Source organism: Dendropsophus ebraccatus, chromosome 13, assembly GCF_027789765.1.
Source record: "Dendropsophus ebraccatus isolate aDenEbr1 chromosome 13, aDenEbr1.pat, whole genome shotgun sequence".
Taxonomy (NCBI): Eukaryota; Metazoa; Chordata; class Amphibia; order Anura; family Hylidae; genus Dendropsophus; species Dendropsophus ebraccatus.
In genome coordinates, this window is record NC_091466.1 from 70,294,220 (window position 1) to 70,315,949 (window position 21,730).

Here is a 21,730-nt window from a genome sequence, read left to right on the forward strand (position 1 = left end):
CAGCACCATAACGCTGATCCCCCAAGGTATCATTATGCATATTTTTCATGCTCCAGTAAACACATAAAAAAAAAAAATATCTAAAAAATATATAACATGCATAAATAGCTATTATAATATAATGAATTAGATAGCTAATATAAATATATATTTAATGCTTAAAAATGGGGGTGTAAGACTGCGGAAACGTTATGTTTGGCTATTCTGCTGTGAACTTTGCACCTAGTGATGGAACAATGAGTGTTCTACAAACATTCGGAGTGCCGTCTGTATTTTGTGAATATAGTTTTGGTCTGTGGTCAAGACCAACCAGTGGGCCTCCACCTACATTTGACTTACAGAGTGCTGCGATAGATTTTATATAGATAGATGATTGATAGGTAGATAGATAGATAGATAATAGATATTAAATATATAATAGATAGATGATAGATAGATAGATAGATAGATAGATAATAAATATATAATAGATAGATGATAAATAGATAGATGATAGATATAAGATGGAAGTACAAAAACAGCAAACAACTGTACTCACCCGTCCTCATGCCTCTGATGCGCCGCTCCCGGGTCCCGTTCAGCCAGTCAGTGACTAGTCCCACCCTAGGCTGGGCAATCGCTCTGCCGGGACATTTCAGCTGGAGATGTACATACGTGATGTACCCTGTTTCCCAATGAAGATGACAGCCGGCTGATGTGAACGGACCCGGAAGAGGTGCATCGAAGGCATGAGGACGGGCGGGTTCAGTTGTTTATTATTTCCCTGACCCCACCAACCTGTCTGCAGTTATTCTCCTTTAAATTGGAGTTGTATACACAAAACAGGATTATGTGTAAAGCTGCTTAGTTATATAGGTGCAAAAGTATATACACCCTGTAAGGTGACTTACAATGCACACGTCAATCACTACAAGGCTTCTTAAAGCGTAACTGTCATTTCAGGGCCATTTTTCTGAAAACATTAAATATCAACAGTAAAAGCGATTTTAAGAAACTCTGTAATAGGTTTTATGTACTAAAAGAGTTTCCTTCTGTACTGAAAAAGCAATCTCCCAGCCTCCCCCCTCACATCAAATGAAGCAGGATTTCTGTCTCCATTATGTGGCTATGGAGAGGGGAGGGGCTGTTAGGAGTGACTGAGCACGGAGCAGTCCTGCACAGCACAACACCCTGCAATCTTCTCTCAGTAAGTTCATAGATAAGCACTGACCTTTCTGACACCTGAATTTAGGGTTTTAGGTGCCCAGAGAGTCTACAAACAGCTGACCTTCATGTCACCTCTTCCTGCTCCCTCATCTCCCTCAGCCCCTCCCCCCTTCATAGGCTTACAATGGAGAGAGCAGAACCAGTCTTCACTGGCTTCTCTGTAATGAAGACGTGTTTGCCTGATAATGCACAGATAAGAAGTCAGGGGGGGAGGCTGGGAAATTGCTTCTTGAGTACAGAAGGAGGCTTTTTTGGCTGATGAAACCTATTACAGAGTTTCTTAAAATCGCTTATACTACTGATTTCTGCAATAAAAAAAAACATGACAGTTACGCTTTAAAGGCAATGCTCATATAATCGGAGCCGATACCTGTATTACTTTGTAGAAGTAAGCGTATTGCCGGGCTGTGTTCTTGTACTGGCTGAAGACATCGTGGATGGCTTGTGTAGACTGGAGATACTGCACCTCCTCCTCCTGGAAATACAGGGGTGTGTCGTACTCTATGGGCAGCGTCTTGATATACGGGAGCCAGAATGAATTGGGATCTGCTCGCTCGCACAGCAGGTGGAATGCCAGGGTGATGTTCCCCATTGCTTGCAGGATACGGTCTTGTGAATACAGTGACCCTAAACATGGAGGAACATTGTAGTCAGCTGGCAGTAACAGAATCACACTCGCTGCCTAATCCCTAGGATAGTAATGACAAACCGGAGCAATACACAACCAGAGATGTCAAAGATGCATCTGCTGCAGCTCTATGGTCTGTCAGACAATGGGCCTCAGACAGCATGTCCAGGGGTATACGGCCATCGGGGGGGGGGGGGGGGGGGGGGGGTCAGTGTGAAGGGATTCGGACACTCTTCTTACCCAGGACAGAGTTCTTTGCAGATTCCACAGTCATCAATAACTTCCTTGGTACCCAAAGGAATAACTCTTCACCCTGCAGGAGGGAAACAAACAGCCTTAACGCTCCTGTTATTCAGCAAAAAAATAATATACAATATGAGCAGTCTTATTTTTAGTGCCCAGAACATATACCAGATTAGCTAGACTTGACAGTCCATGTTTCTACCTGCACAGTGCCCCTCTAGCCACCTGGTTGTGCAGAGTATTGCAGCAGTGCCCTATGAAAGTGATGGGAGCTTTAGGATGCGTTCACACATACAAGATCTGCTGCAGATTTGAAGCTGCAGTTTCAAAGCAAATCAATTCTAGACCCTCAAATCTGCTGCGGATCTGCTGCAGATTCAAATCTGCGCCATTAAAACTGCTGCAGATCCTGTACGTGGAAACGCACCCTCATACAGTTTTTTGCACAACATCAGTAGAGCGCCCCCCCCCCCCCTTCATCTACTGGTGCTGGGTCCAAAACTTGGGATAAAAACTTGGATGTTTTTCTAATGCTGGATAACTCCTTTAAAACTCCTCTCTTTCATTTCTTTGTGGGTTCTTCTCTGGATCTGGAGTGGGCACCCCAGAGACTAACTTTAACAACTGTGCCCACTTGTATTCATATAGTACAGTCTTAGACCAGAGCAACATATGGACCCCCAACCATGCCACGCAAGTTTTTGGTTGCACAGGATGGAATCTACGTCACCCTACATCTGCCAACTTAAAGTGTCCCTGTCATTAAGACATTTTGCAGTGTTCAGACCCCCACCGAAGGATCGACCATGTTGGATGTTACCATACTCGATCCTTTTGTGCTCAGTGGCTTTCTCCCCTGTGCCCAAGCAGAACACATGCACGCTCGTATATAAGGAGACTGCTATCAGCCACACAAGCGTCAAGTGCACGGCCAGATATCTGCGCTGCAAATAGTTGCCGGATTACCGGACCTTCTATGTCATCAAATTCTGGATAAACAGACTTAAAGCACCTCAAGATTTCTTTGCAAACCAATATCTATTGCCGGCAGAAGTTCCCAGCATTCTCATTTGCAAGAAATATACGATAATGGACTGGAACGCTCACAAATAAAAAAAAACAAACAAAAAACCTTTCCTCTCAGTTCTGAGCAAGCAACGTTCGGCTAAAGGAGTCTGTATCCAACCAATTTAATATAGGAGGAGGGGGGGGGTACGTGTCTGTCCTGTGATTGAGTTTGCAGATAATCATACACACGCCGTAGCCTGGAGCTCTATTATCCCGCCGGCCATTAATATACACAAGATACCTGCTGACTCCATTTACTGGGGATGGAACGCAATCTGGATTTTTTAGCGCTGCCTAGAAATCATGTGAAAGTGATCTGTGCACACAGCGGGAAAGCGGCGGATATTCAAATAACAAAAACAACGTGTCCGGACAAGCCGCAAACCCACCGACAGGCCAATAGAAAGGGAAAAATAACGTATGGCAGGGATGGGAAACCTTCAGCTGTTACATTACTACAATTCCCATTATTCCTGGACAGCCAAACAAGCTGGAGGACCGAAGGTTCCCCATCCCTGCCGTATGGTAAGGAAGAACAGAGTTCAAAGGTGAACGAGGGCTTAAAGGGGTTTGCTGGTTAAAAGTCCACAAGCTATAAGATGATTATGGGAAGCTGAGCAGTCTGGAGGTCAGCTGACTTAGAAGATATGGTAGCTATTGTGTTACGTTTAGGTGCAGGTGGTGTTCTGGAGCAGACCCACAGACTAAAGTAGAGTAACAAATGAGCGATGTCAGAGCTCGCTTGCTCCTCGTTCCCCGCTTACTGCTGGCGCTATTACAGCGAGCGGGTAGGAGCAGGGGAGGGCCGCAGGGAGCTCGGGTGATCACTAGATAGTCCGGGCAGCCTATAGAAAATAGCAGCGGTCTGCTGCCACCGCTCCTATTCCACAGAGTGACGGCAGCAGATCATTGCTATCTTAAGGCCCTATTTCACGAATCGATCATCGGCCGATAATCATCTCGTGTAATAGAAGACAACGATCAGCTGACATGAACGATGTCGGCTGATCATTGTCTGTCATTGTCTTTCAACATATTAATCGTTTCGTATAATTGCCCTCACTTATCTCCACGGGGTAAAAAAGATCAGGCAATGGACAGATAAATGTCGCCTGAGCCCAGTAACCCATCTAATGTGCATGGAGTGCAGGAGGATATAGTATTGGCCTTCCCCACTCAGGAAACATGCACGCTCAGCTGACCTAGACATGCATGTGTATGGTGGGAATTAGCATGCAGGCAATGGCTATCCTGTATAATCCTATACTAACCACAATACTGGCCTGTCCAACGGCCAAAATACACTAAATCCTACAAACACGGACACTGTTTTAGTCAATGAGTACAATCTTTATTAATCAAATTCATGAAAGACACAATAAGCAATAACAAAGGCCAGTAGCCATGCACATGAGACTGCAGGATACACAGGATAGGTAAGAACAGTATTGCACAGAACCAGTTATCATGTTTATACAGTAACCTGTGGGTAATGATTCATTGCACAGCCCCTTATTCCTAAATATTACACAAATACCACTTGGCCCAGACTGTAAACATAAGGAGACCCGGTCACGTATAAGGCCTTATTCACACGTTCAGTAATATTTTCTAGTCCTGAAAAAAACCGCTAAAAATTATGGATTGGACATCCGTAGTACATCCGTATTTCTGTAAATCATTTTTTACTACTGACTGCTTTAAAAAAGTTAATAAAGTTGAGTAGGTTAAAAAAAAAAAAAAAATAGCACCAGTTTGCCCAACCCCTAAAATAAGTCACATGATCGCTTGTCAGCCTATGGTTGCTTAGAAACAGAACCTTGTGACCTATGAGTCATCCGTATTTTTTTACGGGAATACGGAAATACGGATGGCAAACATGTCGCAATCTTTAAACAATCCGTAAACAATTGATTTCAATGAGAGGATCCGTAAAAAAAAAAAAATCTGGGTCCGCACTAGGACGTCCTTTTTTTTCGGCATTGATTTTCATCTACTGATAGTGTGGATAGCCCAATAGACATCAATGTGCACTAACTCTGATACGGAAATACGGATCTGTAAATTACGGGACGTGTGAATAAGACCTAAGGCATACTACCTGTGGACAGAAATGTGTGCACGCTCCCCTCCAATGGCTATCCTGTGTATGGCCAGCCTAACATACCCAGTCCTGTTTGCTCCTGATGTCAGGGGACATGCTCATTAGGCTGTTACAGGAATCGATTGATATTAAAAGGGGCAAAATATATATTTTTTTAAATCAACTGGTGTCAGAAAGTTTAAAAGTCACCAGCCTTCCAGTACTTATCAGCTGCTGTATGTCCTGCAGGAAGTGGTGTATTCTCTCCAGTCTGACACAGCGCTCCCTGCTGCCACCTCTGTCCATGTCAGGAACTGTCCAGAGCAGCAGCAAATCCCCATAGAAAACCTTTACTGCTCTGGACAGTTCCTGACATGGACAGAGGTGGCAGCAGAGCACTGTCACACTGGAAAGAATACACCACTTCCTTCAGGACATACAGCAGCTGATAAGTACTGGAAGACTGGAGATTTTTAAATAAAGGCAAGTTACAAATATATAGGTTTCACCTTTATTTCTCTTGTCGCCTTCAATCCAAAACCTTCATTGGGGAATTCAGCCAGCTCAAAGCCCTCAGTAGATGCCCCGTTCTCTCGCGCCCACTGGATCAGCTCGGGGAAATAGTCTTCTCTTTTGCCATCAAAGACTACGGACAAACCTGCTGTGGGTATAAGAGAGGCAATATGGAAGGTGATGTGACCTCTCGCTGCTCTGTATCACAGACAAGGTCTCCATGGGATGGCTGTGGACACATAAGGCTGGGTTCACACCATGTTTTAGTCTCCCATTGTGGTTCCTGGTGCAGAATACTACACACAGCTCCATGTAATACATTAGTGAATGGGTTTTCCTACCAGTAAAGGGTGTGTTATAGCAGCAGACAGATACCTATAGGACATTGTTCTGGGCTTGCAGGCATTGTAATAGGGGGGTGCGGACAGGAGCTGTGACCCCCAGTGCAGGAATTTCACCTAAATATTCTGCTGTTGCATAAGAAGTAGATGGGACAGCTCCACGGAGAGGAACCAGAGCTGACAAATCCCCCAGATAGAAGCTGTCAGCGGAGGCTTTAGCTGGATGTTCCTCTAACATATAGTTTATAGTTTAAGAACACAGTCCTTCCCCGGCCATCAATCATCAGACACGTTACTGCTGACCTTTCTGCTTCTTGCGAATCCTTTCCACCAGTCCTCGGATTTGCACGTATTCTTCCCATTCTCTCCCTGGTGCTGAGCTGGGGTTACTGCACTCTGCCGAAACACAAGACAGTCAGCGGCAGCACCGGCTACTAAGAGTTATTGTACATACATTATATGGCTGCGTTCACACTACTATATTTCAGTCAGTATTGCAACCAAAACCAGGAGTGGATTAAAAACACAGAAAGGATCTGTCCACACAATGTTGAAATTGAGTGGATGGCCGCCATATAACAGTAAATAACGGCCATTATTTCAATATAACAGCCGTTGTTCTAAAATAACAACAAATATTTGCCATTAAATAGCGGCCATCCACTCAATTTCACCATTGTGTGTACAGATCCTTTCTGTGTTTTTAATCCACTCCTGGTTTTGGTTGCAATACTGACTGAAATATACGTAGTGTGAACGCAGCCTATAACTGATCCTGCGCTATACTCCAGAGCTGCACTCACTATTCTGCTGGTGGGGTCACTGTATACATACATTACATTACTGATCCTGAGTTACATCCTGTATTATACTCCAGAGCTGCACTCACTATTCTGCTGGTGGGGTCACTGTGTACATACATTACTTATCCTGTACTGATCCTGAGTTACATCCTGTATTATACTCCAGAGCTGCACTCACTATTCTGCTGGTGGGGTCACTGTGTACATACATTACATTACTTATCCTGTACTGATCCGGAGTTACATCCTGTATTATACTCCAGAGCTGCACTCACTATTCTGCTGGTGGGGTCACTGAGTACATACATTACATTACATTACTGATCCTGAGTTACATCCTGCATTATACTCCAGAGCTGCACTCACTATTCTGCTGGTGGGGTCACTGTGTACATACATTACATTACTGATCCTGAGTTACATCCTGTATTATCCTCCAGAGCTGCACTCACTATTCTGCTGGTGGGGTCACTGTGTATATAAATTACATTACTGATCCCGAGTTACATCCTGTATTATACTCCAGAGCTGCACTCACTATTCTGCTGGTGGGGTCACTGTGTACATACATTGCATACTTCTCTTTTCCCACTACTGATGGATCGCTTCTCACTTACTTTGTAACAGCTCACTGATCAGGTTCATCATTTCTTTTGGGGAGACGACTGCTGCGGCTCCGCTCCCCGACTTCTGGGTTTTCACTCTACTTTTCTTTCCCATTTTGGATTCTGTCTGCAATGAGATCAGCCGTAACAAATCCTTCAATAAGTGACGTGTTCAGCATGCTGGGAGTTGTAGTTTTACACCATAAGGAAACTGCTCTAATGTATGTAAAATAAAAAAAAGAAAAGCACATTGTATCTCTATGGCAACAGACTACAGACCCTGTGTAGTCTGATCCTCCTCTGTCCTCATTACCTGCTGTGGATTAACAAGTAGGGGACAGATTCAGGGGAGTATGATATAAGATCAGACTACACAGGTTTTGTGTAGGGATGGTCCGAACCCGAACTCTCGGCAATAATTCCCGCTGTCTGCCAGCTCCGTGTAAAGGGTGGATACAGCGGGAGGACCGCCTGGAAAACTGGTATACAGCCATAGCCATAGGCTGTATCCCAGTTTTCCAGCCGATCCTTCCTGTATCCACCCGCTGCACGGAGTGGGTAGACAGCGGGAATCTGATGCTGAGAGTTCGGGTTCATACAAATATGAACCCGAACAAAATAAAATATAGAGATATAGAATAACTATAAAGCGGGACAAATAATAAGAGGAGGGGGGTCACATGACGTTACCTTTATTCCCTATATAGCGTCTTCTATGTAATTCAGGAGCGCCTGCAAAAGAGAAGAACAAAAAGGAGAAGATAAGAATAATAAGTCAAGAATTCTCATTATCTTGCCGTATACACGAGAGAGATCTACACAAGCCCCCCCCCCCCCATGCTTTACACTGCAGCTCTTCCAGTTCTGACTGGCTGCTGGGTCCCAACACAAGTTCCCCCCCCCCCCCCCCCAAGCTTTACATGGCAGCTCTTCTACTACAGCTCTTCCTGTTCTGACTGGCTGCTGTGTCCCAGCACAAGCTCCCCCTACTGCACACATACTGGTACAAGTGAGAAAACGAAGATTCTCAGGAGACGAGAGAATCAGCTAGAAGAGAAAACAGCATTTTGTGTTTTTCTTACACCTCCCGCATCATCTCAGTCGGGAAATGTGTAATTATTTTGTCACCGGAGCCATGGAAACCGGAGAAAGGGATTATTTAAATATCAGGCACAAAACCGGGAGGAACGTGATAGACAGGGGGGGGGGGCTCCACCATCCTATGCAATGACGCCACTGCTGCCCATACACATAGGATGGAGGCCGCCTGTGTGTCCTATAGACTGTGTCTGCAGAATATAGTAGACTGGGGATCAGCGGCTAACATATACATCAGGCGCCACTGATCTCCACTTATCTAAACATTAGGTGCAATTCCCAATATGAACATCTATTGATCATAACCACCACAATAAGTCACCATGGTCAGTCTGGGGTTAAAGGGGAACTAGAAGGATCAAACCTGCTGATAGTTCCCCTTTAAGCTACAGGTCCTGAGTGTAATATTAGAGCGTGTGGAGCCGGGTGTTACATAAACTCTAGGATTCCAATCATTTGTGTCTGATGTATGAATGTAAGGGAACATAGAAGTGTAAGGTGATAGCGGTAAGCTGGCTACAAAGCTGGGCGGGTTTATTTATGAAGCTGAAAGCACCTCCCCCACCCCCATCCCTTATCCTGGATCAACCCATGGTAGACTGAAAACACAATCCCATCACTTAAATTAAAGGAACACTCTAGGCTTAAAAGAGTATTCTGCTCAAACATAACTTTTCATATGTTGCTGCCCATGGTGAGACTAACAATTCCTTCCATACTTATTATCTATTCAGTCTCCTTCCCTCAGTTCTGAGCTGCTGCTTTCTGCTGAAGACACAACAATCTGTGTGTGAGCTTTTCTCTCTGTCTCCTCCTCCTACCTTCTTGATGTAAACAAGTCCCTGGCTGGTTGTAGGATTTATATATTGTTTGATGTATATGGACATCAGTTACTAGTAGTCCTATTTAGGTTACTTAAGTCCCTGGCTGGCTTTATCTGCAACTTTGTAGCTTTTTTTTTGTTTTTTGTAATGCTGGGAGGGTTATTCTAAAGGTCACATTGCTGATGAACTCACTGTGAGTATCCCTCCCAGCATGACAAAGTCCTGGCCAGGGACTTGTTTACATCAGCCATCTCAGAAGTGGGGGAGGAGGGAGAGACAGAGAGAAAAGCTCACACAGTTCTTTTTTGTTTTCAGCAGAAAGCAGCAGCTCAGAACTGGGGGAGGGACATGGAATAAATAATAAGGATGTAATGATCTGTTAGTCACCATGGGCAGCAACATAGGAAAAGCTATGTTTGAGCAGAATACCCCTGTAACTGATGAGGCGTCAAGGCATGCTGGGGATTGTAGTTCTGCAATATGTAGTTAGCATGGATGGATCAGCGTCAGGCCACGACGGTAACAAAAAAGCAGAGATCCCCGATCAGTGGCGCTCCAGCTGTTGCAAAACTACAACTCCCAGCGTGCCCCAACCTGTGTCTGTCCAACTACCAAGCTGTAATATACATCTGTTAGAAAACTACAACTCCCAGCATGCCCAGACAGACTCCAGGCCAGGTCCATACAATAGGAAATCCTGACATCTAATTGGATCAGCAGAATAACACTGGATCGGAGGTCTCCAATGTGATCCCCATCTATAACTGGGGTCTTCAATGCATTGCAAAACTACAACTCCCAGCATGCCCAGAGAGCGTCTGAGCATGCTGGGAGTTGTAGTTTTGCAACAGCTGGAGAGAGCTCCGCCAATGCACCAACAAACTGCGGTCACTGACTACGGTTGCACTTTCATACATCACAGATTTCCATTGCCTCTTATGGGAAGAAGAAGAAGTCAGCTTCAGCATTGAAAACGCATCATGTGAACTGACTCGTACACCACTGCTAGTCCTGCCCCTATATAAATCAAAGGGTAAGTGCACAAAGCACGAGGAGGCGGTACCGCACAGAAGCCGCTGTGTATGGACAGGCACTGACCTAGAAGCAGCACAGAGTGCTAGCTCTTGGGTCTATTCCGCAGTGCGCAGGACGTGCACGAGAGGGAGTGACGCTGGGGGACGGGAGGACAGTCAGCACTTACCTCCCGTTGTCCCCCCCGGGACCCTATCACACCAGCGGCCTCTCTGCCCGTCACCGGCTGGGGAGAAACAGACGTACAGCGCCGGAGAGATGGAGAGAGAGGAACCCTGCACAACCAAACCCTCCGCTGCCAGCGCCCAGCATCCCTCAGCGACTATTGGACAGCGCACCGCCTACAGAGCCTACGATTGGTTATTTTACTTGTCAATCACCCACACTTAACCCTTTCAGTTCAGGCTCAACAAGACTACAGCCGTCAGGTTTGGTTGCGGCGCGACCTCGCTGACCACGCCCCTCATTTTGACGTCTACGGACCTGATTGGTTCATACAAGTCCGTGTCCTTTTTAGAGAGTACAGAAAGGGGTGTGGCCGCCGGTGATGACGTCACGTCGCACATTCTGTTCCAAGATGGCTGCCGGTGTAGTGCTGCGCTTGTAGTTTCTCTCGTCTAACTACGGAAGCCGCTTAGTACACGGAGCCGGGTGCTGCGGGTGAGTCGTTGGCGGCCATAGCGCCTCTGTGTGAACTCGGGGCTGCCGCATTGCCGTTTATTGTAGTTACTGTAACCTTTGACACCATTCAGCCATGACACTGGTCCTTACAATGTATGGAGGAGCTCCTGCCACTTACATTGCCCTTTATATAGAGAGAGCAGGTGGGACTACAAGTATCAGCATCCTCTGTAAGATGCTGGGACTTGTAGTTCTACTCTAAACTAACTTGTGACCCTGGTGACATCATCACGTGACCTCTCCCCATTGAACCCCATAGAGAACTCCTTGTAACTTTGTAAACTACTTTTGTTTTTCAGGTCTTTGCTGTTGTCAAGACCTCTGCTTGCTGTCAGTGACTGGAAAAGGCAACACTACTACTCCCAGCAGAGCTGCAGTATAAAGGAGGGAGGGGAGAATCAGCCCTGAGCTGGGACTGTGCAAAACTACAACTCCCAGCATGCACAGCAGCTCGTGTGAGCAGAGACGCAGTGTAAAGTATGAAGGCGGGAGCAAAACTACAACTCCCAGCAGTATAAAGGAGGGAGGGGAGTATCAGCCCTGAGCTGGGACTGTGCAAAACTACAACTCCCAGCATGCACAGCAGCTCGTGTGAGCAGAGACGCAGTGTAAAGTATGAAGGCGGGAGCAAAACTACAACTCCCAGTATGCACAGCAGCAGTATAAAGGAGGGAGGGGAGAATCAGCCCTAAGCTGGGACTGTGCAAAACTACACTTCCCAGCATGCACAGCAGCTTGTGTGAGCAGAGATGCAGTGTAAAGTATGAAGGCGGGAGGGGAGGAAGCTTATTTCCCTTCCCAGGGCAGTCATAACCTGAGGCTCAAGGCAGGATGTCTGCACCCTGTTAGAGGATGCTGGGAGTTGTAGTTTTGCCACAGGTTACAGCAGGGATGGGGAACCTTCGGCCCTCTAGCTGTTGCAAAACTACAATTCCCATCATGCCTGGACAGCCGAAGCTAAAGCTTCGGCTGTCCAGGCATGATGGGAATTGTAGTTTTGCAACAGCTGGAGGACCGAAGGTTCCCCATCCCTTAGAGTGTACTGTCCCCCCTTCTCTCAGAGCATGCTGGGAGTTGTAGTCACACAGGTTGGTGAACACTGCTTGAGAGGATGAAACCCCCTCCTAGCACGTGACACAGGCTGTGATATATGGCAGCACTGCTCCCGGTCACTGACACCCAGCAGAGATAGTAACAATGGTCAGACCATGAAACAAAAGAGGAAATCTACCAATGGCTTTTGGTATGAAGTATATGAGAAAGTAGTAAAGTTGTCAAATCATCTTCTCCTTTCTCTCAGGTTACTTGAATGTTAAGTCGTATCAGCAATGAAGGAAAATAAGGAGAACTCCAGCCCCTCGGTGGCATCCGGCGCTCTGGACCACGCCAAACCGTGCTGGTACTGGGACAAGAAGGATCTGGCTCATACCCCCTCGCAGCAGGAAGGCCTGGATCCCGCCACAGAGGCCAGATACAGACGGGAAGGGGCCAGGTTTATATTCGATGTCGGGACCAGACTGGGACTGTATCCTTTGTGACTACTGCTTATGGTTTTCTGAATTAGGAGGCATTCACATATTCCGTGCACAGTCCATAAATGTGAGGTGGAATTCTGTGTTCCCGGCATTATTATTAGTTATGGTGACGGGAGATCCAAAACTGTGAAGATCTTCGCGCTACTGTATGTATTTATAGACCGTGCATAGAATACGTGATTGCTCCTTTAGGTTACAAACACACTGGGCATATCTGCAGCGGATTTGAGTATGTCAGCAGCCCGCCCCGTTAACCCCCTGCAGCGTATACATCACCTGGTCCCCGCTCCGGCTTGCTATGGGGCTCCCGGCATCTTCACGTCCCGCTCAGCCAATCAGTGCACTGCGGCGGGACAGCGCACTGATTGGCCGAGCGGGACGTGCCAGAAACCCCCGAAGCAAGCCAGAGCGGGGAGCAGGTGATGTATACTCTCCAGCGGCAAATGGTTAACAGGACGGCTGCTGACATACTCGCAGCAAGATGTCCATACTCGCAGCGGGTCTTGCTGCGACTTCACATCGAGAAATCCGCTGCGGATATGCTCAGTGTGTTTGTAGGCTTAGGCTGGAGATACATGGTGATGGCTTCTATGGAACAGCACTGCAGTCCCTTGTGTCAATCGCATAGCAGTCTCCATGACTAGCAACCAAAGTCGCTGTGTAGCTGTAGCCTGAAAGCCCGGATAACAATAGGGGAGCCAGTCCCTGTTTCATCTTACAGATTGTTCAGGAAACATGATATGGAAGTCTGGCGTCGGCCATTTTTTTTTAAAAGAGGCGGGAAAGAGGTGGCTTAGCCGCTCTGTAAGTCAGCATCATAGCGGAGTCCTGCTTCAGCCGCTGACTTGCTGAGCAGGGGAGACACATCACGACCCAAGTCTCCACTTAGACCGGGAACCAGAGTTGCGGTACAACGGACCTCTGCGCTGAGCCAGGGAGGTAGGTGCATGTTAGGTGCAGCCACCTCCTCCCTGGCTCTTTTGGAAAAAAAAAATGGCCAACGCCAGACTTCTCTTTTAAGTGTCACTGTTTAAATTTTTAGTGCAGACGATTTCAAGCAACTTTGCAATTGGGTTTATTAGCTGAAAAATGCGTTTTTATCATAAAAAAGCAGTTTGAAGCTCTCCCCCCTGTCTTCATTTTTCTCTATGGAGAGGGGAGAGGTGGAGGGAGATGCGGCATCAAAACAGGACAACAAAGAGTTAACTTTCAGCTACATCACCAGGCTCTCTCCCCTGAAGTCAGCACTGTCGAGATTTCCTGATAATGAGAGAAGGAGGAGGGGGGGGGGGCTGGGGAAAGTCTTTTTGAATGTAGATAATGGCAGATTTGCCTAATTAACCGAATGACAAAGTTTCTTAAAATCGCCTGGACTAAAAAAATTTAAAAAAAAATTAACGACAGTGACACTTAAAGGTGTAACTTTTGTCATGAAAGCGCTCCACCTTAAAAATGTATCCATGCACATTCCCTGTGAGGCAGCAGACGTCTCTGTGACTAGAAATGGTTGCATCGTTCTGGTAGAGAGCACTACAGGCCTATGACTGTTTCCATGTTTTTCAGGAGGGCAGCATCCAACTTCTAAAGCCGCGGTAAAGTTCAGGGACAGACCCCAGAACACTACTGCCAGATCTCCCGTCCGTGTGGTAGATTCCCACAATGTTTTCCTTATCCCTCACCTCAGACACTACGACACTCTGGCCACGGGCATCATATATTTTCACCGATTCTACATGTTCCATTCCTTCAAGCAGTTTGCCAGATATGTAAGTTGAGCGTTTTCTGGCCCGGTCCCTGGCGATAGTGTTATACAGGAGTGACACCGTGGTTGTGTTTGTTCCAGGTGACGGGCGCCTGCTGTCTCTTTCTGGCTGGAAAAGTGGAAGAAACTCCCAAGAAATGTAAAGACATCATAAAGACGGCCCGGGCCCTGTTAAATGATGTGCAGTTCGGGCAGTTTGGGGACGATCCAAAGGTGAGAAATAATGGAAGTCAGTTTAAGTACAAGGCCACAATATAATAAAAGGTAAAAAGTACTCTGCATTGTAGGTGACCTAAGGATAGGACATCGATATTACTGATCCAGAGAGGGAAAGTACAAGTGTAGAGTGACTTTCTGTTCATTGTTCTGTGTAACCTATTCCAGTGTGTATAGAGTATCACCTCCGGGCGCCGTGTACAATGCTGCAGAGTACGACACACAGTAAATCTCCTCCTCTTCTGTATCTAGGAAGAAGTTATGGTCCTAGAGAGGATTCTTCTCCAAACCATTAAGTTTGACCTACAAGTGGAGCATCCATATCAGTTTCTACTAAAATATGCCAAGCAGCTGAAAGGTAATGTGTGCCGCCATCTGTGTGAGTAGTAATAATATATCTATCTATCTATCTCCATGGTTGTACACAGATCAACAGTGTTAGATGTAAATGTGATCAGTCACAGGTTTATTCTGCCTGGCTTTTTCAGCTGTCACAGTATGTAGCATACAGTACCATGTCCCGCCTGCGGCAGAGGAGCATAAGGCTACATTCACATCCCGTCTTCTCTGTACTCTCACAATTGGACATTAGTGACCTCTTAAGAGAGGATGCAGACATATATCAACCAGTGACTGTTCAGTATGTGTATGTCCAGCAAATGGAGTGAACATAGTTCCTAGTTGATTGTTTGGTGTCTTAAAGTGACTCTGTATCCACGCTCTAACCGCTGGTACCATTGCCTAGCCTCCTTTAATTCATGGCCTCTCTGAGGGACCGTTTGACTGCTAACACTAGTATTTCCATTTAAAAAATCTTTTATTCCGGCAGCGTGGGGTCAAAGAGGTGGAGCCTTGAACATTTGTGCCTCAGGCCTGCAGTGCCTCTTGCGCTGTGCCTCAGTGATGAGTGGCGCCAAAGCACAGCGCACACGCCATGTCGCTTAGAATCTACCGCACGGACCCATTCACTAAATGTACCATACTCCCAAGGGGTCGTCCACCTACACTACTCTACACTGTCAGCACCTTGGACCCAGGCCGGGGCTGACCCATTCCCTTTAAGTGGTAGTGGGTATAAGGAAAGGGTGAAGGATAGAAGCAGCATGGAAAGTCATGTATGTGTATAAATTATAATATATATTTTATTTTAGGAGACAAGAATAAAATCCAGAAGTTGGTGCAGATGGCGTGGACATTTGTTAATGACAGGTACGGGATACAGATCTTACCCTGTAACCAGGTGTGATCCCTCAGTGACGCTGCTCGGTTCTTAGCAATATACCTGTGTTGTGTCTGCAGCCTCTGCACCACGCTGTCCCTGCAGTGGGAGCCGGAGATTATAGCCGTAGCTGTCATGTATCTTGCCGGAAGATTGTGCAAATTCGAAATCCAGGAATGGACCTCAAAGCCGTCATACAGAAGGTGGTGGGAGCAGTTTGTCCAGGATGTGCCGGTCGACGTGCTGGAAGGTAAGATACCTGAGGCTGTGTTGGTCCAGGTTAGTGACGTTTGCAGTGCCTTTACATGGCACCACAGATTGAGCTGCCGAGCTGCACGAACCATCCTTGTAAAAGGACAGGCCAGATGTGTATATAGGATATGTATATATACTTGCTGTCAGTTTCCAGATCACAAGAAGTGTATACTTACCAGCCACGCTGCTTGTGATTCGGCATCCTGCCATTAGCTCTCCTGTCCTGTATCTTCAAGCTGTCAAGAAGCATGGATCAATATACACTGCTGCTGCTTGTGATCTTTAGACTGACAGCACAGATAAATATATACATACCTGGGCTGCATAAAAGATACTAGAAACGCTTGTGCAGCCCCTCTATTTGTTATGCTGTGTAAAAAGATCAGCACTCATATGTGGCCCTCACTGCTGACAAACTTGTATTCGTAAAAGGACCCTAAGTGACACTTTCTTGGCACTTAGAGGGTTAAACCCCCTGGTTTTGCATGGCATACTGTGTAGAGGTTCTATCTCTAGAAGTATTGCTGGCATTAGAACATTTGAGCCTTAGTTTTGTGTATTAGAACAAATTCTGAATTTCAGGGTTTCTTTTTTCCTCTCGCAGACATCTGCCATCAGATCTTGGACCTGTATTCTCAAGGAAAGCAGCAGATGCCTCACCATGTGGCCCAGCAGCAATCCCCCCAAGTCCAGGCACAGATAGCTGCAGTCCAGCCCCAGATGCCGCTCAGCACCGACTCTCAGGCAGCGCAGCAGAAGGATCCACAGCAGGCAGGGGGTCAGCAAACTAAGAAGCCATCGCCACAGTCCAGCCCTCCCAAGCAAGCCAAGAGACCGCTGGTAGGTGTTAACACTTTCCTATATATCGGACATGCTTCACAGGGTATACCCCAGCACTACAATTTATGGGAGACCTTGTGCTATAAGAGTCGTGTCCCTTCTGCCTCTATTTTAGGGCCCTATTACATATAGTGATAATCGTCTAAATCTGTCCGATTCAGTCAATTTATCGCTCATTGTAATAGAGAGCTAAAGAAATAGTCACCAGCTAATAGTTTCTTAAGGCCCAGATCCTTTATTATTTATTGTCCCCCTGCCGGCCCTATATATTTAGATTCCCCTTGAGTTCTCCTTTTACTAATCAATATGAAAACTGCACCGAGCAGCATAACTGAGTGCTATTCCGTCTCCGTATTCTTATAAGGGGTACGAGTCACACTTTAACTTTGGGTGTGCCACCAATCTGCAAGAAAATGGAAAGGTGTTGTCCAGGCTTAGAAAAACATATCCGCTTTTTTTTCCTGAAACAGCATCACCCCTGTCTTCAGTTTGGGTGTAGGGTTTTGCAGCTCATTTCCATTGAAATGAATGGAGGTAAGTTGTAATACCTGAAGACAGGGGTGGCGCTGTTTTTGGAAGAAAGCGGCTATGTGTTTATAATTCTGGATAATCCCTTTTATCCCTGTAGCGCTAATCCTCAGCTCCTTTTTGGAAGTCCTCTGCCATTTGCTTGATAAGGGGTCTTATGTCTCAGACACTCCACACTCATAGACTGTGTTATTCAGCTGATACTCCTTAAAATGCTGCTAAATGCTTCACCACCTACATTCATAATGAGAAATGTTTTTCTTTTTCAGCCGACATCGCCCAAAGAAGAGGGGAAAGCACAAGGTAGGGTTCTGCTTTATCCTGGGGTTTCCATCTTAATCCGGTGTATTCATTCTGCTGTAATGTATAGTGCGCGGTGCCTGACGTCAGGGATTTCTGCTGCTGTTTGGAGCCTCAGTGATCGCTGTTCACACTCTCCTCTATATTCTTACAGAACCACTGACCAAAATCTCTAAGGTTGAGACCTCGCACCCTCCTCTTCCTCCTGTCATCACCCCTACAGGTACGGCCTTGTCTATCCCCCAGATCTTTGTTCTGTTTTGTGCTGTTTTTGCTCCCGCCATCCTCGGCCCTTGTTACTTATGAATTTTCATTTCCATCTGATAGAGAGAAAACCTGTGGCTCCGGCTCTGGCTCCAGGGGAAGGAGATGGCGTCAGTGTCCCCGAGGCTGCAGACCTGACCAAGCTCTCTATTCCTCCGCCAACTCATCCCGCCGCCGTTCATCAGCCGCCTCCTCTAGCACATCGTCCTCCGCCGCCGCCTCCCTCCAGTTACATCACTGGGATGTCGACAACCAACTCTTACATGTCCGGGGAGGGCTACCAGAGCCTGCAGTCTATGATGAAGACCGAAGCACCCGCTTATGGGAATCTGCCACCCGCCTATGGCCCTCCGTCTCATATAGCGTACCATCCTCATGTGTATCCGCCTAATCCACCGCCAAGCGTGCCACCACCCCCACCACCCTCTACATTCCCCCCTCCTAACATCCCTCCTCCTACTTCTGTCTATCCCCCTCCTCCACCTACTTACAACCCAAATTTCCCCCCACCTAGACTGCCCCCAACCCATACTGTACCTAATCACCCCCCTCCAGGAATTGGTATGCCACCAGCTACCTACCCCCCTCCAGCAGTGCCACCTGGTGCCCAGCCTCCTGTCCCTCCCCCGATTCCACCCCCTGGCATGCCACCTGTCGCAGGACTTGGACGTGCCGCCTGGATGAGATAGCGTGGCACAGTGAACTCCATAAACTCTGAGGAACTCTTCTCGCTGCCCCTTATTGCCAAGTCTGTGTCCATGAGATGATGGCGCTGAATGTCTGTATTGTTACAATGTGCCTGGCTGATATCATACAGTATAGCGAGCTGGCGTCTCATCGCCCGCTCCCTCTTCTGCGATACACTGAAATCTGCTCCTGATTTCGGCCATATTGGTCGAGCTAAAAACGTACAAATGGTTAATGCAAAGGTTTGTGCATTTGCTTTGTAATTTGACTTTTTTTTTTTTTTTTTTTTTTGGACAAACAAGATTTTGAAAGTTTTACAAATGTTTGTAAATATTTTTTAATGTAAAAAAAAGTTTAATTGTAACTCGGCAAGATTCTTCCCTGTACGTGTCATCTAGTGAATAAAAAAAAAAAAAAAGATCAAAATGTGTCTGCGTCTGATCTGTAAGAAGGTATCCTCTTCCCGTCTGATGTGTGCCCTTGACCTGCTTGTATAACTGAAAGGGAATCTGTCAGCACCCGGGCCCTACCTAAGGTGCTGTCAGTCCCCTAGTCAGCATGGTGCTTTTTGGTTATTTGTCCATGCAGTGGATTGTCCACAATCCTACTGTAATGAATAGGCAAAGAGAAGTTGTTTGTGCAACACTCTCTGGCACGCCTTACCTCTCCTTCCTCCTCATGAATAATCAATGCTGCCTGGCCTCCTGCTCGCTCAGCTGTCAGCCAGTGTCTCTGATTGCAGATCAGTCCTCTGTAGGCAGGTTATGTCTTAAAGAAACACTCAGATATAGTTGAATCTCTGACCCCAAATGTGTTGGGGTTATGCTAGGGATAACTCGCCTGTCTAGAGACCACCAGCAGTTTATTCTTTCGTTCAAATCCCTGTTGAAATTTAGTAGTTGTCTGCCATTTAATAGCAAATAATTACTGTTATTTTAAAACAATGACTTGTTTTGAAACAATGGCCGTTTTTCCCAGCCATCCACTAAATCTCAACAGTGTGTAAACATAGCCTTTCTTTTTTCAATCCTCTCCTGGTTTTGGTTGCAAAATACTGAGCCAAAATACTGTGTGTAAACATAGCCTTAAGAATGATACAATAATGGGGGGGATAAGACCTACACAGTATATTGTTTCCATCAGGGGATTTGAACCAAAGAATGAACTGATGGTGGTCTCTAGACAGGTGAGTTGACCATAGCCCCAACACACTTGGGGTCAGAGATTCAATTATATCTGAGTGTTTCCTTCAAACATAAAGGGGGACATTTACTAAGCGTACTCAAGGGAGAAGGTGCAGATTCGCACCTTCTCCCTGGCGTACGCCTCCCGTATACCCCACTTGCCTGATGGGCGGGCTGGGGGTGTGTGATAAGGCAGGGAGGAGGTGTGGCCTCCTCTCGCACCTCATCATGATTTACGCCTGCTCGCAGGCGTAAATAATGATCAAAATCTGCTAGAAGTAGGTATAGACTTCGTACACCGTGCGCGTGTGCCTTTTAGTGAATCCTTCTGGCGGAAAGGGGGCGGGGCCTAATATAAGACCGGAGTACTTATATGCTGGTTTTCGTAAACACCCCCCCCCCCCGTAATACCTATAGAGAACTGATCTGCAATCAGAGACACTGGCTGACAGCTGAGCGAGCAGGAGGCCGGGCGGCAGAGATTATTCATGAAGGAGTGGTGAGGCGGCCAGAGTGTGGCACATACAGCTCCTCTCTGACACTTCATTACAATAGGATTATGCATAATCCACTGCACTGATAAATTACCGAAAGGTAACACGCTCACTAGGGGACTGCCAGCTACAGCATCTTAAAAAGGCCTGGGAGCTGACAGATTGCCTTTAAATTTATGGATTTTTTTTCTTGCAAAAAAGAGTGCCCCCCCGCCGGTCCAAAGGTCAAATGTGGCATTGCAGTTCATCCCTATTCAATTTATTGGAGTGAAACTACAACACCAGGCAGCATCCATGGTTTTTAATCCTGGACAACTTATATTTATATGGTTGTAGCAGGGACTGATTTTTTTTTTTTTTTTTTTTTTTTTGAGTCCATATAATATCTGCAAGCACAGGGCTGACTATTCGGTATCAATAGTGTTTTGTTTTTTTCCTCCTGGATGGCTGTTCCCTAATACTAAACGATTTCTCTGCTTTAGGGTCTATTTACACAGACAGGTTATCTGCCAGAGATTTGAAGCCAAAGTCAGGAGTGGATTTGAAAAGAGGAGAAATCTCAGTCTTTCCTTTATGACCTGATCTCTGTTTATAGTCTGTTCCTGGCTTTGGCTTCAAATCTTTAGCAGATAATCTTTCTGTGTAAATGGACCTTTATGAATGCTAATACTAGAACATTGCTACTACATTTTGGAGCATCAATTTAGTGATGACAATGTGGCTGGTAGTAGCAATGGGAATATATCTTGCAAAGAATATAAGTGAGCACTAGATGGCGCCAGAGTGCCATGTTGGCCACAGTGCAATCTGTAAAAGCCTAACAAAATTTTAAAAAAAATTGCACCCCCTTTCCAATACCACCCTATGCCTAATATACATGTGTTTTTTTTTTTCTTTCAGGGTATAAACACACACACCGTATACGCAGCGTATTTACTGCAGCAAATACGCAGCAGATTAGATCTAAATCTGCTGCGTATTTGCTGCGTATATGGTGTGTGTGTTTGTACACTCATTCTTACCTGCTCTGGACGTCTAAAATCATGTTCTTTGTGTCCACTCTGACAACGCTGAGCTTTCTTTTTCCTCACCCTCTGTAGTCACAGGACATGTGATCTCCTCTCTAGGAGCTGGATTAGCTGTCTATTGACTTGGTAACCTGACCACAGGGAGACATTATCTGCATCATCTCCATGCACCTGTGCTGCTTCCGTAGACTTATGGTGTGTTTACACAGATTTATCTGACAGGTTTCTGAAGCCAAAGCCAGAGACAGACTATAAACAGAGAACAAGTCTTAACCTCTAACAAGACAACCCCT

At 46.2% G+C, this 21,730-nt stretch overlaps 2 protein-coding genes across 8 annotated transcripts in view; one reads left to right on the forward strand and one right to left on the reverse strand.

The window, feature by feature from the left end:
• Positions 1-11,071, reverse strand: part of SETD3 (SET domain containing 3, actin N3(tau)-histidine methyltransferase) — a 32,315-nt gene extending 21,244 nt beyond the window's left edge. Inside the window, exons 1-7 of one of the 3 annotated variants that reach the window (XM_069950590.1) lie at positions 10,614-10,753; positions 8,181-8,222; positions 7,503-7,617; positions 6,386-6,478; positions 5,738-5,886; positions 2,075-2,147; positions 1,577-1,833 (exon numbers count right to left, since the gene is read on the reverse strand). In XM_069950590.1, coding sequence (XP_069806691.1) covers positions 1,577-1,833; positions 2,075-2,147; positions 5,738-5,886; positions 6,386-6,478; positions 7,503-7,605 — 675 coding nt within the window. In that variant the 5' untranslated portion in view covers positions 7,606-7,617; positions 8,181-8,222; positions 10,614-10,753. Of the gene's footprint in view, positions 1-1,576; positions 1,834-2,074; positions 2,148-5,737; positions 5,890-6,385; positions 6,479-7,502; positions 7,618-8,180; positions 8,223-10,613; positions 10,754-10,927 lie in introns of those variants that run through there. The other 2 variants (XM_069950589.1, XM_069950587.1) reach the window with 2 other exon arrangements.
• Positions 10,994-19,125, forward strand: CCNK (cyclin K). Of its 5 annotated transcripts, XM_069950592.1 has the most exons (12): positions 10,994-11,104; positions 11,425-11,472; positions 12,426-12,650; positions 14,345-14,426; positions 14,504-14,635; positions 14,891-14,996; positions 15,790-15,847; positions 15,938-16,107; positions 16,717-16,952; positions 17,750-17,783; positions 17,935-18,003; positions 18,108-19,125. In XM_069950592.1, the coding sequence occupies exons 3-12, from the start codon at positions 12,454-12,456 to the stop codon at positions 18,731-18,733; spliced, it is 1,710 nt and encodes a 569-aa protein (XP_069806693.1). In that variant the 5' UTR covers positions 10,994-11,104; positions 11,425-11,472; positions 12,426-12,453; the 3' UTR covers positions 18,734-19,125. The 5 variants fall into 5 exon arrangements, with proteins under 5 accessions (XP_069806693.1, XP_069806692.1, XP_069806696.1 ...); XM_069950591.1 differs by lacking the exon at positions 11,425-11,472 and having other exon boundaries at positions 10,995-11,104; XM_069950595.1 differs by lacking the exons at positions 10,994-11,104; positions 11,425-11,472 and adding an exon at positions 11,146-11,218.
• Positions 19,126-21,730: the final 2,605 nt, after the last annotated feature.